Source organism: Acinonyx jubatus, chromosome D4 (assembly GCF_027475565.1).
Source record: "Acinonyx jubatus isolate Ajub_Pintada_27869175 chromosome D4, VMU_Ajub_asm_v1.0, whole genome shotgun sequence".
Classification (NCBI taxonomy): Eukaryota; Metazoa; Chordata; class Mammalia; order Carnivora; family Felidae; genus Acinonyx; species Acinonyx jubatus.
In genome coordinates, this window is record NC_069391.1 from 10,721,910 (window position 1) to 10,740,379 (window position 18,470).

The 18,470-nt window shown below is 41.1% G+C and overlaps 1 protein-coding gene across 3 annotated transcripts in view; it reads left to right on the forward strand.

Annotated features, from left to right (window-relative positions):
- The window catches only part of NR6A1 (nuclear receptor subfamily 6 group A member 1), a 227,333-nt gene that overhangs the window by 182,086 nt on the left and 26,777 nt on the right, over positions 1-18,470 (forward strand). For all 3 annotated transcript variants that reach the window (XM_027035090.2, XM_027035091.2, XM_027035092.2), the window contains one exon: positions 7,861-8,103. In XM_027035090.2, the coding sequence (XP_026890891.1) occupies positions 7,861-8,103 (243 nt within the window). The remainder of the gene's footprint in view (positions 1-7,860; positions 8,104-18,470) is intronic.

Consider the following 18,470-nt stretch of genomic DNA (forward strand, 5'->3'; position numbering starts at 1 on the left):
CACATTCGTTCATGATATCCTTATATATAAGATAGAGAAATGCAAGCCAGACTAGAGTGTCTGGTCTAATCTAGAGGCAGAGCTAATTGAGCATCTATTTCCAGAATGCTAATGGTTAAGTCAGATTGGAGAAGGGTCTCTCACAGCTTACCAGAATGCCACCTTCTGTTTATTTATTACTATATATTGAAACATTTTTTTGAACATTTGTTTATTTTAGAGAGACAGAGCATGAGTGAGAGAGGGGCAGAGAGAGAGAGGGAGACATAGAATCTGAAGCAGGCTCCCGGTTCTGAACTGTCAGCACAGAGCCTGACATGGGGCTTGAACTCACAAACTGTGAGATCATGACCTGAGCTGAAGTCAGATGCTTAACCAACTGAGCCACCCAGATGCCCCATTTATTTTATATATATATATATATATATATATATATATATATATATATATATATATATATATTTAATTTAATTTTTTTTTTAGTTTACATCCAAATTAGTTAGCATATAGTGCAACAGTGATTTCAGGAGTAGATTCCTTAGTGCCCCTTATCCATTCAGCCCATCCCCCCTCCCACAACCTCTCCCATAACCTTCAGTTTGTTCTCCATATTTATGAGTCTCTTCTGTTTTGTGCCCCTCCCTGTTTTTATATTATTTTTGTTTCCCTTCCCTTATGTTCGTCTGTTTTGTCTCTTAAAGTCTTCATGTGAATGAAGTCATGGGATTTTTGTCTTTCTCTGACTAATTTCACTTAGCATAATACCCTCCGGTTCCATCCATGTATTTGCAAATGGCAACAAATCATTCTTTTTGATTGCTGAGTAATACTCCATTGTATATATATACCACATCTTCTTTATCCGTTCATCCATCAGTGGACATTTGGGCTCTTTCCATACTTTGGCTATTGTTGATAGTGCTGCTATAAACATGGGGGTGCATGTGTCCCTTTGAAACAGCACACCTGTATCCTGTGGAGAAATGCCTAGTAGTGCAATTGCTGGGTCGGAGGGTAGTTCTATTTTTAGTTTTTTGAGGAACCTCCATACTGCTTTCTGGAGTGGCTGCACCAGCTTGCATTCCCATATTCTTATATTTTTAATGTATATTTATTTATTCTGAGAGAAAGAGAGAGAGAGAGAGAGAACGAGCACAGGGGAGGGGCAGATGGGGATGGAGAGAGAGAATCCCAAGCAGGCTCTGTGCTGTCAGCCCAGAGTCCGATGTGGGACTGGATCACACAAACCGTGAAATTATGATATGAGACGAGATCAAGAGTCAGAGGCTTAATGACTGAGCCATCCAGGTGCCCCCTCCCCTTTTAATGTTTATTTATTGGCCACATTAAAAAAAATGTTTGTTTATTTTTGAGAGAGCGAGCGTGCAGTGGGGAGGGGCAGAGAGAGGGAGAAAGAGAATCCCAAACAGGTTCCACACTTTCAGCACAAAGCCCAATGCAAGGCTTAAACTCATGAGTTGTTGGGAGCATGACCTGAGCCAAAACCAAGAGTTAGACACGTAACCAACTGAGCCACCCAGGTGCCCCACCACATTTTGTTTAATATTGTCTTAAGGTTGAAAATGCAAATAATCTAATACCAAACCTGGAGAAAAGAAGGAGGTAGGAGAAATAACTAGTGCACTGGGTGACAGGACTGGATTCCTAAAGATTTCAATAGGCCAGAATGACATACAGAATTTATTATATAAAGATAAAATTAATCAAGGACAAAGATAAAGTCCTACCTTTGGGTTCAACGTTCACCTTCCCAAGAATGGAATAAGAAAGACATGGGTTGGGATGCCTGGCTAACTCAGTTGGTAGAACATGCAACTCTTGATCTTTTGGTTGTAAGTTCAAGCCCTCTACACATTGGGTGTAGAGACTACTTAAAAAATAAAAAGTCTTGGGGCACCTGGGTGGCTGGGTCGGTTAAGCGGCCGACTTCGGCTCGGGTCATGATCTCGCGGTCTGTGAGTTCGAGCCCCGCGTTGGGCTCTGTGCTGACCGCTCAGAGCCTGGAGCCTGTTTCGGATTCTGTGTCTCCCTCTCTCTCTGACCCTCCCCCGTTCATGCTCTCTCTCTGTCTCAAAAATAAATAAACGTTAAAAAAATAAAATAAAAATAAAAAATCTTAAGAAAGAAAGAAAGACATGGGTTAATGGTATATGTGATAAATACTTTAAGCTTTAGACATTTATGAATGAGATATGAATTAAGTGTAAGGGGGATTAGAAATAAAAGGTCCTGAATTCTGATTTCAGTTCTACTGTTGACTGGCTGTGTAACCAAGATTAAGGTTCTTTGTCTCTTTTAAGCTTCAGTTTGCCAGTTATTAAGTGTGTAGCATTTTTACAGTACTAGTAATTATAAAATACTATGTGTTTACTGGTATTGATGGCTGAAGAAACATAAAAGCAAAGCTAATTGAGTCTTATATTAAGAAAAAAAACATTCAGTTCTGGATACTTTAAGAGATCTTGATACTATGTGATTTCATTAAGAATAAGAAATGGGAGAGGAAGGGGCGCCTGGGTGGCTCAGTCAGTTAAGCATCTGACTCTTGATTTTGGCTCAGGTCATGATCTCGTGGTTTGTGGGATCAAGCCTCCGCGTCAGGCTCTGCACTGACAGCATGGACCCTGCTTGGGATTCTCGCTCTCCTTTTCTCCGTCTGTCTCAAAATAAACATTTAAAAAAGAAATGGAAGAAGAAGAAATTCACAGTTGGAAACCCCATTTAGCTTTAAATTTCTGAATGGTTGGTATATAAACTAGGTTAGGTTATGCATTTATTTTTTTGCCCTTGAGCACATAATTCAGGGCAGTAGGGAAAGCTTCAGGTTAACAGACTTTTGCTTAGGGTAAAAAGAAGCTTTTGAACCATTAAAACTGTGTAAAATGAATGGAATGAAGTACCTTATTGATTCCCTAAAGATGTGCAAGTAGAGTGTGGGGCAACCCCTTATTTTTGGAATGTTGTAGAGGGTATTCATGCCTCCAGTAAAGGTCTGCTCAAGGCAATTTCCAAGGCATTTTCTAGCTCTAAGATTCCAGGTTCTGTAATATGAGAATAATGATTCCTCTCATTTATTGTGATGAATAAGTAAGGCCACACATGTAAAAATGTCTTGAATGTTGCATGGGACACAATGAATACTCACTAAATGTTCTTTGTGATATCTATAAAAATGATCCTTGTCCTGTCCTGGTACAAGTGAAATAATAAAGATAAAAATACCCTTCAACTCCATTACAAGAATAGGAGGTGCAGAAATCTGTATCTGGTATCTGGCAGGGCACAATTGGGGCATTTTGCTTCAATGTGTTCATTTACACAGGTTTTGGCTTTTTAGCTCCCCCCCCCCCCCCCAAGTGGCAAAGGGCCTGACTTACTTGCATATAGAATAGATAGATTTGCTTTGCTGTGGCCACAGAATGTGATGATTAGATTCTTAGACTTGGGGGTTCTAGCCCTAACTCCCATACTTGGTGACTGGGTGACCTCATAAGCTTCAGTTTCCTCTTCAGTAAAATAAGGTACTTTATTTTTAATGATTCAGCACAATAACATGTTAAGTGCCTGACACAGGGCCTGGTACCCAAGTGGTCAGTTAACAATAATTTCTCCTGTTTCTGTGATCTTTTCCCACATGTTGTGAGGGGAGTTTGTCAAATGCTTCCTTGAAGGGCTTCAGGGTTCGCTGGGAGAGAGCCTTTCTCCTGTACCTTTGAGAGGCTTCCTTCTGAATTAGTTCCTGGTCTGTGGCATAGACCAATGCTGTTTTATAGAAACAGAACATGGCAGGAAGAATAGCTGTGGCCAGAGAGAGAAGCAGTCATAGGACTCAAAGGGAATCTAGTCTCTTTGTGCCCTCAGTGGAGAATTATTCCCACCTCGTCTTTGATCTCATTGTGGCCTTTTAAACTCTGATGAGGGGCGCCTGGGTGGCTCAGTCGGTTAAGGGGCCGACTTCGGCTCAGGTCATGATCTCGCGGTCCGTGAGTTCTAGCCCCGCGTCAGGCTCTGTGCTGACAGCTCAGAGCCTGGAGCCTGCTTCAGATTCTGTGTCTCCCTCTCTCTGACGCTCCCCTGTTCATGCTCTGTCTCTTCCTGTCTCAAAAATAAATAAACGTTAATTTAAAAAAAAAAAAAGTAAACTGATGAGAAGAACAAGAACAAGCAGTGTCACAAGATACAAGCAGATTCTTAACAGGTCTGTATTGGATTGTTGCTCAGTGGGTCCTTTGCTCTGGATCCAGATGCTGCGCAGAGTACCATACGAATGCTTTCTAAAGAGGCTACTGAACTCCAATTCTGATACTAGCAGATGAGGGTCGTCAACTCATAAATGGACAAGTTACTTAACTTTTTTTGAGATCTCCATTCTCTCAATTACAAAAGGATGGTAGCACTTGTATCCACCTTTGGGATTATGAGAATTATGTGACACGGCACAAAGCACAGTGCTTAGTTGTGGTCGGTGTTCAGTGAAATCATATCCATGAAGAAAGGGATGGTATGGTTCTTCTAGAGATTGATTAATTATAACTCTTTTTAAGTCTATTCTGATAGAGTTCTGGTTTATATTTTATTTTTATTTATTTTTATTTTTTTTTAATGTTTATTTATTTTTGAGACAGAGACAGAGCATGAACAGCGGAGGGTCAGAGAGAGAGGGAGACACAGAATCGGAAGCAGGCTCCAGGCTCTGAGCTGTCAGCACAGAGCCCGATGCGGGGCTCGAACTCACGGACCGTGAGATCATGACCTGAGCCGAAGTCGGCTGCTTAACCGACTGAGCCACCCAGGCGCCCCTGGTTTACATTTTAATGTGTGTTTATGTATGATATATATCATATATATGATAGAATGTGATATCATGCATATATAAATTTAATATTGAAGGTTTGAATTTAAAGTGAGAAAATTTAGGTTCTCTGTATCCAGTCATGATTTTTCACAGTATTCTATGTTCTGTTTCTAAGCCCTTTCAGCAACTCAAGCCCGGCACTCTAGGGAATCCCATCCCACACATAGTACTATTGTCCTATCATTCATTTTGCCTTTTTGGCTTTTTCTGGTTTAGTTTTTAAATTTTCTGTTGTAACTTTACTCTAATGTTTACCTTGAATTTCTTTTGCATTTTTAAAAGAGGAAAAGATGGGGTGCCTGGGTGGCTCAGTCAGTTGAGCGTCTGACTTTAGCTCAGGTCATGATCTCACGGTTCGTGAGTTCGAGCCTCACATCAGGTTCTGTGCTGACAGCTCAGAGCCTGGAGCCTGCTTCAGATTCTGTGTGTCCCTCTCTCTCTGACCCACCCTACTGTGCTCTATCTCTCTGTATCTTAAAAATGAATAAACATTAAAAATTAAAAAAAGAAAAAAAGGAAAAGAAAAAGAATACTTATTACACCAGGGCCATTTTTATAGAGCATTTTAACCAAGTTTCTTTTAGCTGCATGTAACAAAAACCCATTTAAGTTAGCTTGACCAATTAAAAAGAAAACAAAGTATGTATTCCAAGACATAAATGTGAGTTTGTCATGGTATGTCAGTTTGCCCACAGTTGGGAAGTTCATCCAAGCCTTAGAAAAGCTTGGAAAGTTCTGTGGGACGCCTTGGTGGCTCAGTTGGTTAAGTGGCCAACTTTGGCTCAGGTCATGATCTCATGGTTTGTGAGTTCAAGTCCCACGTCAGGCTCTGTGCTGACAGCTCTGAGCCTGGAGTCTGCTTCGGATTCTGTTTCCCCATCTCTGCCCCTCCCCTGCTTGCACTCTGTCTCTGTCTCTCTCAAAAATAAATAGATGTTAAAGAAAAATGTGAAAAAAGAAAGGCTTAGAAAATTCTGTAATTACAAAATACAGAATCCTCAAGAACCTAGGTGATTCTTCTTTCCATATCTGTCTTTCTCTATTTCCCTAGCCATGTGGTCATGTATCTGATGGTTCTCTCTGCATACCTGCTATTTGCTGTGTTCTTTGGCAAGAGCCTTAATATATGTTTCCCTGTATGGAAAAAATATTGTGTATTAGTTTCCTGTGCTGCTGTTAAAAAGTACACAAACTGGGTGGCGTGAAACAACGGAAATTTATTTTCTCACAGTTAGGGAATCAGAAGTTCAAAAATCATCAGTATCACTGGGTAGAAATGAAGGTGGGCAGAGCCACACTTACTCCAGAGGCTTTAGGGGAGAATTCATTTCTTGCCTCATCCAACTTGTAGTGGCAGCCATTCCTTGTGTCCACCTTCTACCTGTCTTCACATTGCCTTCTCCTCTGTGCACGTGTGCGTGCATGCGTGTGTGTCCTCTTCTGCTATATCAAATCCCCCTCTGTCTATATCAAATCTCCCTCTGTCTTTCTCTTTATAAAGTCATGTGTGATTGCAAGTAGGGCCCACCTATATAAGCCAGAATAATCTCCCATCTCAAGATCCTTATTTGATCACATCCACAAAGCCTGCTTTTCCTTACAAGGTAAGATTTACAGGTTTCAGGGATTAGGACCTGATATATTTGGGTGGCCATTATCCAGCCTACTACAAATAGGGATCATAAAGACATCTCTAAGTTGGCATGTAATAAAGTTGCCTAAATGCTAGTATCCTTTCTTCTTTACATCTCTCCTACACATACTGCCATTTAACATTCTTTAACATTGCTTTCAAATGCTTTTGTTTTCAGGAATTTTATTATCACATGAAGTGTGGGCCTGTTAGGATAATGATAATAAAAATAGTAGCTGTCATTTATTAAATGTCCATTGCAGCCCAGGCATCGTGCTGAGTATTTTATCTATGATATGTATGTACCATTATAACCCCCATTTTACAGATGAGAGAAACTAGATTCAGATAGATGAAATAACTTAATTTTCCCAAGTTCAGTCAGCTAGTAAGTGTCAGAACTTCAGTTTAAATAAGGATCTCCAACTCTAAAGGCTGTGTTCTTAATCATTGTATCTTACCTGTTACTCAGCAGTGAGGTTCAAATCTCTTGGCCCCTGATCAAAACCTTTTCTTGGAGGTTTCTTGCACCTGCTAGCAAGATCTGATATCACAGTTCACCAGAGCACTTTTTTTTGTCATATGGCTGTTCTTTAGCAGTTGCTTGGTCCTGAGCAAGTGAATTTGACGGAAGAGGAAGTTAGAGAGCTATATATCCAGCCTGAATTTCCTCTTCGACTAACTTGTTTGTTGCTAGGCAGTAAGTTCCTTGACTATCAGGAACATGATGATTTATTTCTGAATACCCAGTACGGAACACAGGGCCTGGACACAGAGTAGATATTCTGCTAGAATGTAAGCTTCAGCAGGGACTTTTATTCACTGCTGTATCCATGCCTTACAATAGTGCCTAGACTAGAAGAGCTGCCTAATATCTGTTGAATGGATGGATGACTGGTTGGTTGGCTGGGCATGGTTAAAACTTCTTCACTGGTTAAAAATTACAACTTTGCTTTAATGGATGTATGCCCTATGCTGGGCACTTACATACAGTATCAGTAATCCTTACCTTTCTGCAGAGTAGAAGTAATGGGCTGTGGCTGAGGAACGTTAGGGAGAGGGAGAAGTCGAAGATATCTCCCAAGTATCTGATCTGGATACTGGTCTAAGTCATGATGAAACCCAGGAGGAGGAGCATGAGCATGAGTTATTTTTTAGATAGGCTATATTTGTGTTATCTGCAGGTAGATGTAAGGATCTGTTCCTAAGACAAAGGCTCTAAAGATGCCCCCTGTTTGCCAGTCAGCCTGGAAAGAGTGATATTCTTGATCTGCCCAGAGCAGGGTTGCTTGTTTTAGGACTGCAGGCTTAAAGCCATTATTTCCATGTGTTCTAACTTGAATCTGTTCAGTTTCTGTTCCAGATGATCGGGCTGAACAACGAACCTGTCTCATTTGTGGGGACCGTGCCACAGGATTGCACTATGGAATCATCTCCTGTGAGGGATGCAAAGGGTTTTTCAAGCGGAGCATTTGCAACAAGCGGGTGTATCGGTGCAGTCGTGACAAGAACTGTGTCATGTCTCGGAAGCAGAGGAACAGGTGCCAGTACTGCCGCCTGCTCAAATGCCTCCAGATGGGGATGAATCGGAAGGGTGAGTGGTGCTTGTGGCTCTACTACCCACCCTTCAACCATCACTGTATCTTAGTGTTAGCTATTAAGCCTTGGCGTTATTTATTTCCCAAGCCTGCACTGTGTGCCAGGTGTTGTACTATGTACTCATAACCTAAAAACGAGTCTGGTGTAGCTCCTGCCTACAGGGATTTCCCAGATTAGGTGGGGAGAAAGACTGGTGAGATGTTACAGATTCTGTGAGAATGAATTCACAGGCTCCATTTGGCAAGACCCCAATTAACAATCAAGTCCTAACTGGGATTCATATACTCCACTAGTTCTTCTTTCAGAGCATAACAGGAAGTAGGAATTTGGGATGAAAAAGTAGGAAGGCAGTATGTCACTTGCATGTGATATCATTTTGTTTGCTAGAATCATGGTGTACTCAGAGGTTAGGCATGCCCAGAAATCTGCATCCAGGTTTGTAAAGAATGTGGGATTTGGGGGGAAGCTTTCTGAGAGCCATTGGCCTGAGATTACATGAATAAACCAATTTTCTAAGAGGATTAATCCAAGGGGCAGGCTTTAAAGAATGGATTGGTGTGGGGGAAAGCAGAAAGGCTACCTAGAAAATTTTTAGAGTCTGGAAGAAAGGTGTGAAGAATCTGAAGGAGGGGCAGAAAAAGTAATGTTACAGATGGGGAGACGTGGGAGAAGCTTACCTGATAGGAGTTGATAACGTACTGGATATTGGGCAGCACCAGAAGTTGAACTTGAAGATTTGGATTAATAGTAACAGCCCTACCAGGAAAAAAAAGTCAGGCTAAAAAGCAGCGTGGGGCAGAATGTTGACCTTGGCAGTGCATTGTTTGAGGTACCTGAGAAAGACACATACAATGTCCACCAAGGAATGTGGATATGTAGGAACTGAAGTGAAAAGTCCTGCCTTTAAGCAGAAGTTTGTGGAACTGTTTGCAATCAGGTGGTAAAATTTTGTTGGTGGGTAAAAACCACCCAAGGAAAGAACTTGGATACAGAAGAGGAGAGGGCCAGTGTCAGAAACTCTAGGAGCGTTCTCATGGAGGGTGGACAATATAGTATAGTACAGTTCAGTAGAAAGCATAGAGGCAGGGGTTGGTGACAGATCAGTTCTGTGACCTTGGGAAGTTTGCTTTATGTCTGATGCTCAATTGTCTTACCTTTAAAATCATGTGATAGTGAGTACTTAACCTTTTGGGAATTCTCTAGAGGATTAAATATGACAACGTATATAAAATACTCCGCGAGGTACTAGGGGTTCATAATAGTAGTGTGTTGGGGCGGGAGTTAGATTTAGTGAACTGTTCAAATTGGTTTTGTCTCATTAATAAGTGCAGACAACCAGATATACTTAACACTGGTTTTTATTTTTGTTTTTTAAAATTATATGTGGGATCAGAAGAATCCTTTAAAAGCTTTCCTATCGGGGCGCCTGGGTGGCTCAGTCGGTTGAGCGTCCGACTTCGGCTCAGGTCATGATCTCACAGCTTGTGAGCTCGAGCCCCGCGTCAGGCTCTGTGCTGACAGCTCAGAGCCTGGAGCCTGCTTCTGCTTCTGTGTCTCCCTCTCTCTCTCTGCCCCTAACTCACTCACATTCTGTCTCTGTCTCTCTCAAAAATAAATAAACATTAAAAAAATTTTTTTAAAAAATAAAAGCTTTCCTATCATGAAGAAAGGTAAGAAAGTTCTAAAAAAGGGCATTTAGATAAATTTAGGTCATTTATAATTTACTTATAATACTAATATTTATCAGATACTATGTATATCAGAAACTCTTCAGCACTTTCTATGCATTGTCTCATTGAATATGCACAAACCTATTATTAAATATTACCCTCGGTTTATAGATGCAGCTGGGAGAGGTAAAATATCTTACCAGTAGATAAGTTAGTGGTGATTATGTGGATAATAATTACTAAGTTGTAATTCATTATTAATCAGGCAGATCTGGTACCTAACCGTATAGACAACGTGCTGCTTTACAGCATCTACCATATTGGCATAGCTACTCGCATGTTGGAATGCCCTGTGTTTACTGGATGATAAATACCTATAATACAGCATTTAAATTGTTACTAACTTTGTCTGCTATGTGTCTAATCTCCTTTTCTGTCCAGAATTTACTTCCTGTGCCTCAAGCCTGCTTTGTATTATCCTGCCTGTGCTCAGGTTCTTTCCTCTAGCTAGAAGTCCTCTCCCTTCCACACTGGCCGTTTCCTCTTACAGAAACGTTTCCCAGCCACCACTGCCAAACAAGTAACGTCTTGAAGAGAGAGCCTGTGAGCATCTCTCCACTTTGATCTGATTTGGTGTTGGTCTCCAGTTTTCTCGTCTCCCTTTTTTGTCCTCACTGTATTTTCTCAAAGCATATTTATGGTTGGCTTCTTGACTGTTCTCTCTGATGATTCATCCTGCTTATTTAGTTGGAATATGAGACTCTGGACCTTCTAACCAAACTCTCCTGTTTTAGGGAAGAAGCTTAACTTCATAACTCCTATAACCATAGCCAGGAGAAGATGACACAAGGAGTACTGAGGGGTGGGAACTGCCTTCCTTTGTCCCTTTGCATGCATTGCTGGATGGTTTAGTTGCCTTGTGAAGCTGCTTCTCAGAGAGAAACCCTGCCACCTCCTGGTTGGTGCTAAGAAAGCAGCATTTATTTTAAAAAAAAATTTTTTTTTCAACGTTTTTATTTATTTTTGGGACAGAGAGAGACAGAGCATGAACGGGGGAGGGGCAGAGAGAGAGGGAGACACAGAATCGGAAACAGGCTCCAGGCTCTGAGCCATCAGCCCAGAGCCTGACGCGGGGCTCGAACTCACGGACCGCAAGATCGTGACCTGGCTGAAGTCGGATGCTTAACCTGGGTGCCACCCAGGCGCCCCAAGAAAGCAGCATTTAAATTGCAGTTGCCTTTGGAATGTTTTTGGTTGACGGAACTGTTACATGGAACTGTGGTGTTAGCCATATAATTTTATGCATTTGTCAAAATGTAGAAATATACATCACTAAAGAAGTGAATTTTATTGTGTATAAATTTGTTTAAAAGCAACAAGTTTATGGGGGGAAAGATAGAATGTACACTGTGATGAGTGAGTCTAACTGGTATAACAGATAAATCACATGGGGAAATGGGGAAGGAAATGGGGAAGAAAGGAGCTGACCTTGGAAAATAGTGTTTCGACTCTATACCATAAGGCTGAAGACAAAAAGAATTGTATACAAACAAAGCTCTCTAGTTTATAAATTTGTTTCTTTCAAGGTTATGGGTTAGGAAGTCTGTCACTACTTTATTTGTATACTGGAGTTGAACAAGCAGGTAAATATATCGTTGATAATGAGAGTCCATTTTCTCACATCAGAGGAAGAAGTTATAAATTGGGAAAGAGGAAGGCAAGAATGAAGCACCAATCTGGTGCAAGATTGGAAGTATCAATATGAACTCATGTTCAGAAAAAATTTTTAGAAGAACCAGATGTTGGTCTCCAAATATCAATAAAAGGAACCAGACTCTTTGAAGGAATGGGTTATTCTAGGGCTGTGGCAGGGAAAATATAAGACGAGCCTGGAGCATCGGGGGTGCCAGAAAGTTAGAATATGCTATCTATCTATCTATCTATCTATCTACCTACCTACCTACCTACCTATCTATTTTAATGTTTTTATTTCTGAAGGGGAGAGAGAGAGAGCATGAACAGGGGAGGAGCAGAGAGAGAGGGAGACACAGAATCTGAAGCAGGCTCCAGGCTCTGAGCTGTCAGCATAGAGCCCAACGTGGGGCTCGAACTCACGGACCGTGAGATCATGACCTGAGCCTAAGTCAGATCCTTGACCAACTGAGCCACCCAGGCACGCCAGAATGTGCTATATTTTAAAAAGGAAGGGGCAAGGAGGGAGCATTATCAAAAGGTCACAGAAGCTAACCTGAAAGCACTTCCAATAGCCAAAGTTAGAACAGCTTGAGCAACAAAATAACTATACATTAGTTTATAACTCAAAGAATAAAATATCCATGAGTTCATACTGATAAAACTAACTGAATACAGGAGTGACCATTCTTTCTTATAGAAGAATTCTAATTAATAAATGTAGAAGGCATGAAGGAAATAGAAGATCACCATTAAAACACAACAGTAGGGGCGCGTGGGTGGCTCAGTGGGTTGACCGTCTGACTTCGGCTCAGGTCATGATCTCACGGTCTGTGAGTTCAAGCCCCATGTCAGGCTCTGTGCTGGCAGCTCAGAGCCTGGAGCCTGCTTCTGATTCTGTGTCTCCCTCTCTCTCTGCCCCTCCCCCACTCATGCTCTGTCTCAGAAATAAACAAACATTAAAAAAAATTTTTTTTAAACACAACAGTAATCATTGCTGCAGGCAGGATCCATTTATGGATGCTAAAATAGAGAGCATAGTTTTAAATAGAAACAGAGTATTTGCATAGCCCCAGAATATTTAGTAATTACAAAGGGGAAAGTAATAAGTTTCAGTAGAGAATTCTGACAGATACCATTTTAGCCAAGCAAGGTCAGTATCACCAGTATATTTACACATATACCCCCCTGATATTCTACAGTAGGGGCACAGATACACATATATACACCCAGGGATGGATCATTCCCAATCTACTTATGGGAAAACAGGGCAACCCAAATTGAAAGACATTCTTCAAAATACCTGACATACAGAATACTCTCCAAAGTATCATTGTCACAAAAGACAAGGCAAGACTAAGAATGATTGGAGGAAACTACGGAGACATGACAACTGTATGCAGTATGGGATCCTAGATTGGATTCTGGAACAGAAGGGAACATCAGTGGGGAAATCTGAATAAAGTTTATGTTTTGGTCAATCATACTATGCCAAAGTTAATTTCTTAGTTTTGATGAATAGTCTGTGGTTTGTAAGATGTTAACAGACAGGGAAGCTGGGTATAGAGTATATGGGGTTTCTATGTACTAGTTTTTTTGCAACTCTTTTGTAAGTCTAAACTTACTTCAAAATTTGAAAACTTAAGTGTTCAAAAACACTCAACCGCCAAGTATGTGCCAGCCCTCTCTTGTCCCCTGTCTCTAAACATAGATATCTCTTCATATATGGAATTTGACTGGTCAGGAAATTAATTAGCAAAGCAGTGAGGGAAATTTAAATAAGGATAGTGAGTGGAGGCTGGGCCCCATCTGTCCCTCTTCACTACCCAGCCCATTACCTCCTCACCCATCTTGCAGCCTTCAGGATAAATTCTGGCTTTTCAGAGTGATTTTCAAAGCCCCTCTGACTCTAGCATCAGCCACTTCCTCCCTTCCCTTCTCCCTCTGCTGCTCCCCACACAGTTCGCATTCCATCCTAGTTCTCCAAAAACTCAATGATGGTTCATGTTTGGAGGACTTCGCACATGTAGTTTCATTGTCCCTAGAATGGTTTATCCCCATCTCCTCACCTGGTTATATATACTTTTCTTTGGAGGCTAAGCTTTTGTTTGTAACATCCTCTAAGCAGCTCTCTCTGATACCACCTCTCACCGGAAAGATGACCCTTCTTGACTTCCACAGTCCCTTTTGCCCTCTGCCGTAGCCCCGATCATCTTGTGCTATCTTTGTCTCTTAACTTCTCTGTTCCCACCATTTAGACAGTGTGCCCCTTAAGGGCCATGGCCAAGTGCCGCTTTCCTTGTGTCCTTCAGCAGATTTCCCAGTTAGGTAAGATGCTTTCTGGTTTGGTGGATTTACTCTGGTAGGGGGACCAGGACACAAAACAGGATGGGGGAAATATTGTTAGTCTCATCGGAGGAAAGAGGAAGTTACACTGAGCCTTACGAGAAAATTTATGTCAGTTAAGAATCATGAAAAAAAATTATGTGAGAAAATTTAGAATTCCTTAACTTTGTTGTCTCATAACTTATTAGTTAACTGGTTAAAAAGTAAAAAGGTTAAGGAAAACTTGGAGAAGGTGATGTGGGTAGAATGGCATTGTGAGAATAATCCTGTGGCATTGCCATACTGCTTTATCGGGATAAAAATGGAGCGCTGAGAAATCTCAAGGAAAGAATAATTGAGCAGAATCTTGAAGGCATAGAAGTTCAAGCTCCTTATAAAATTAAACAGCTATTCTTTGTTTATGATTTTATTTATTTATGATTTTATTTTTAAGTAATCACACATAACATGGGATTTGAACTTGCAACCCCAGGATCAAGAGTTGCATGCTCCACTGACTGAGCCAGCCAGGAGCCCCTTAAGAGCTTTTTAAAAACCACTCCCCTCTTCCTTCTCTTCAAGAAGGAGAAAGAGAGAGGGAAGGGAAGGGGAAGAGAGAAAGAGAAAGAAAGGAAGGAAGGAGGCTGGGAGAGGAAGAGGGAGCAGAGGAGAGGGAGAGAGAGAAAGTGTGTGTGTTTGTATGTATTTTCTTAACTCTTTGGGAGGAAGTTACAGACATCATTCTTCTTTGTTTCTAACATGACCACAGTACTGTTATCAAAACCAGGAAGGACGTCTGGGTGGCTCAGTCGGTTGAGCATCCAACTCTTAATTTTGGCTCAGGTCATGATCCCAGGGTCGTGGGATTAAGCCCCATGTAGGGCTCCTTGCTGAGCATGGAGCCTACTTAAGATTGTTTCTCTGCCTCTGAACTCACTCACGCTCTCTCTCTAAAAATAATAATTTTAAAAGAATAATAAAAAATTTTAATATGGCATAATACTATTATCTGATTAGCAAATCTTATTCAAATTTCACCACTTATTTCAGTGTCCCTTATAGCAAGGCGTTTTTTGTAATATAGGAGCCAATCCAGGATCGTGTATTACATTTAGCTTTTATGTCTCTTCAGTCTCCTTTACTTATTTATTTTTTTAATGTTTATTTATTTTTGAGAGAGTGGGGGGGGGAGGGGCAGAGAGAGAGAGAAACACAGAATCCGAAGCAGGCTCCAGGCTCTGAGCTGTCGACACCGAGCCCAATACAGGGCTTGAACTCATGGACTGCAAGATCATGACCTGAGCCGAAGTCAGATGCTTAACTGACTGAGCCACCCACGCACCCTCTTCAGTCTCCTTTAATCTGAAAGGGTTCCTCAGTCTTATTTTGTCTTGAATAACATTGCCAATTTTGAAGAAAACAAGTAGAATATTCCTCAACTTGGGTTTATCAGTTTCCTCACGATTATGTTCAGGTCATGCATTTTTGGCAAGAATGCCACAAAAGCGATGATGTGTCCTTTTCGTATTGGTCATGTTAACCTGAATCACTTGGTTGAGGTGGTGTCACTTGGGTAAGGTGATGCTGCTAGATTTTCCCACCAGAAAGTTATTTTCTGAGTAGAGGCAACAATATGTAAAGAGGGAAAGCTGTGTAAAGCAGCATGGTATGTTCAAGGACTAACAAATAGTTCTCTGTAGTTACGGTGTAAATTTTGTGACAAGAGATGAAGATGGGGAACCCCAGAGGAACCAGATCATAGGAGTGCCTTAAATGCCAAGCTGGCAAGCTGGGATTTAGCTCATAGACCAAAGGGAGCCACCAGTGGGTTTTGATGTAGTTAACTTTGTGTCTTACTCGCCTTTCTGCTTCTGGGTTTGGGTTGGCTGCCCAGGCCTAAGTGAAGAATGGTAAGTATGTGAGTTCCAGAACAGAAAAAGGCTTTGTGCTTCTTTTGAGCAGAGGTAGGAGAACAATAGCTGCTGCCATTCTTGGGCTTGGGACAAGAAGTGGAGCAAAATCCATTCCTATTATCTTATATCTGGAAGCCCTTTGTTTTTATTTTTTTAAATCAGTATCAGTTCACCACAAGAAAGATTCTCAGCCCTGTTGAGAAACTTGCTCTTAGCTCAGTGTAACATCAAGGAGCAAGCACAGCTTTAGAATCAGAAGACCTAAACTGAAGTCTCAGCTCTGTCAGTTCTTCCCTGAGTAGCCTTGAACAAGTCCCTTTTCCTCTGTGAGCTTCAGGTGTTTTCATCTCTAAACTACGTAGGATTGGGGCGCCTGGGTGGCTCAGTTGGTTAAGTGTCCAACTTCGGCTCAGGTCATGATCTCACGGTTCGTGGGTTCGAGCCCCGCTTCAGGCTCTGTGCTGACAGCTCAGAGCCTGGAGCCTGCTTCAGATTCTGTGTCTTCCTCTCTCTCTGCCCCTCTCCCACTCTCTCTCTGTCTCAAAAATAAACATTAAAAAAAATTTTTTTTCAAACTACTAAGATAGTAATAATGGGCACCTTCCAAGGTTGTTGTGAGGATCAAATGTGATACCATATATGTGGGTACATTAGAAGCTTTAAAATATGATCCAAGTTCTTGTTTTAAAAGAGGCACTGTGACGCATCCTATTATTTCACACACTTCAGGTAGTTTCATGCCATCTTGACGAATTTTACCATCTTTGATCAAACCAGTATTAATGTTTATATTCTTCTTTAAATCAAATTTTTTTATTTGTATTTTTTATATATTATTTTGAGAGAGCAAGAGAGCGAGTCAGCATGAACAGGGGAGGGGCAGAGAGAAAGAGGGAGAGATAGGATCCCAAGCAGTCTCTGTGATGTCAGTGCAGAGCCTGATACGGGGCTCGATCTCACAAATCATGAGATCATGACCTGAGCTGAAATCAAGAGTTGGACACTTAACTGACTGAGCCACCCCAGTGCCCCAAATCAAAAAATTTTTTAAAATCAAAGTTAATTTTCCAAGGGAATTTTTATCATCTCAGTGAATGGAAAATCAGTATTTTTTTAGTGCCTATTAGGATACATGTATAATTGAGAGTTTATCTATGCACCACCTAAAATTTTGTTTCTCCCAGTGGTATGCAGGTACAATGGGAAAAACTAGTTGTGGAAAGAAATTTGGGCTTAGTCTAATAGTTTGGGTGCCAACCTTAATTCTTCTGCTGTCTAGTTTCTGTTGCCATAAGCAAAATACTTCATTTTTCTGAACCTTAGATTCATCTGTTCAGTGGGAGCAATACTAGTACTTTCCTCATGGGTTGTTTTACCCAGGATAGTACCTAAAACACAGTAGATGTCCATCATGTGTGAGTTTCCTTAGTCCAGGTGGGGTTGAGGGACAACATAAGCTTTTAAGTATCAGAACAAAATATTGGTGAGATGTAAATCTTTAAGATTTGTGGCCCTCTAAACGAAAAGAAAAACATATTGAGTTCCTTCCTCACCTACAAGACAACTAAAATGTGTTTGGTACTGGATCTGCCAATGATCTTTATTATGTGAGCTGAAGCAAAGACATGGAGAACTCAGTATTGGAAATAGAAGTGTGTGAACACTGTCACTGACCCTGGAACAGCAGAAAAGGAATTTTAAGGAATTTTAGAACTTGAAATTAGGTTGAAAGATTGCTCCCAGACAAAAACTAGTATGCATCTGGCTCTAATACAGGCTGCGTATGTTTCCCACTCCAAATTCACAGCAGCCTTGTAAAGCAGACTATGTTGCCTCCATTTTCCTGATGAAGATGTTAAGGCTCCAGCAAAGCTGAGAATGGAACCTTGGTGTTTTAGCTCCTGTGTTTGTAGAAAAGAGGCTGGATAGAGGGAAGGATTAGTTACTAAGTACCTACTTTATGTGCCAGGCCTTATGCTTGATATTTTAGTTATGTTATTTTATATGTAATCCCCACAATACCCAGTATGATTGGTTCCAGTAACCCCTGTATTCTTTAGTAGACTGAGGTTCAGAGAGGTGAAGAAACTTGTGTGTAATTACATAGACCAGGCAAAAACAGGATTTAGACCCAAGTTTGTCTAATTCTGAACTGTGTAATTTTTTAAGGATACCGAGAATGATATCTGCTTTAAGGAAAATGAACTGAGTGTTGGGCTTGGAACCCTCAATCCTGCCCCAAGGACTTTCTAGATTCTTAATATTATTTTTTTTGAAAGCAGGTATATTATTTTATACACACACACAGACACACAGACACACACACACACACACACACAGAGCAAAGCTTACTCACACATGATGCTGTTAGCTTATCTTCTGTTGTTAACATGGCCTCCTCCAAGCCAACCTTCACAGTGGCCATTGTAAAGATTTTTTGAAAATGCCGACCTGACCACATCCATCCTCTGCATTCCATCTCATCCTTGGCTTCCTCTGCTAAAGTCCATATTCCTACCCTGCCGTTAAAGGCTATCGGTGATTGGGCCCCACTTGGCCTCTCCAACCTCCAACTTCATCTCTTACTACTCTACTCACATGCACACTCAAACACAAGCTTTAGCCAGGATGAACCACTTGGAAATTACCAGAAAGAATACTCCATACTTACTTTCAACTTGAAGCTTTTCTGTGTACTGTTCACTCACCCTTTTACTGCTTGCGTAAATCCTATTCATCCTTTAAGACTCAGTTCAGAAGTC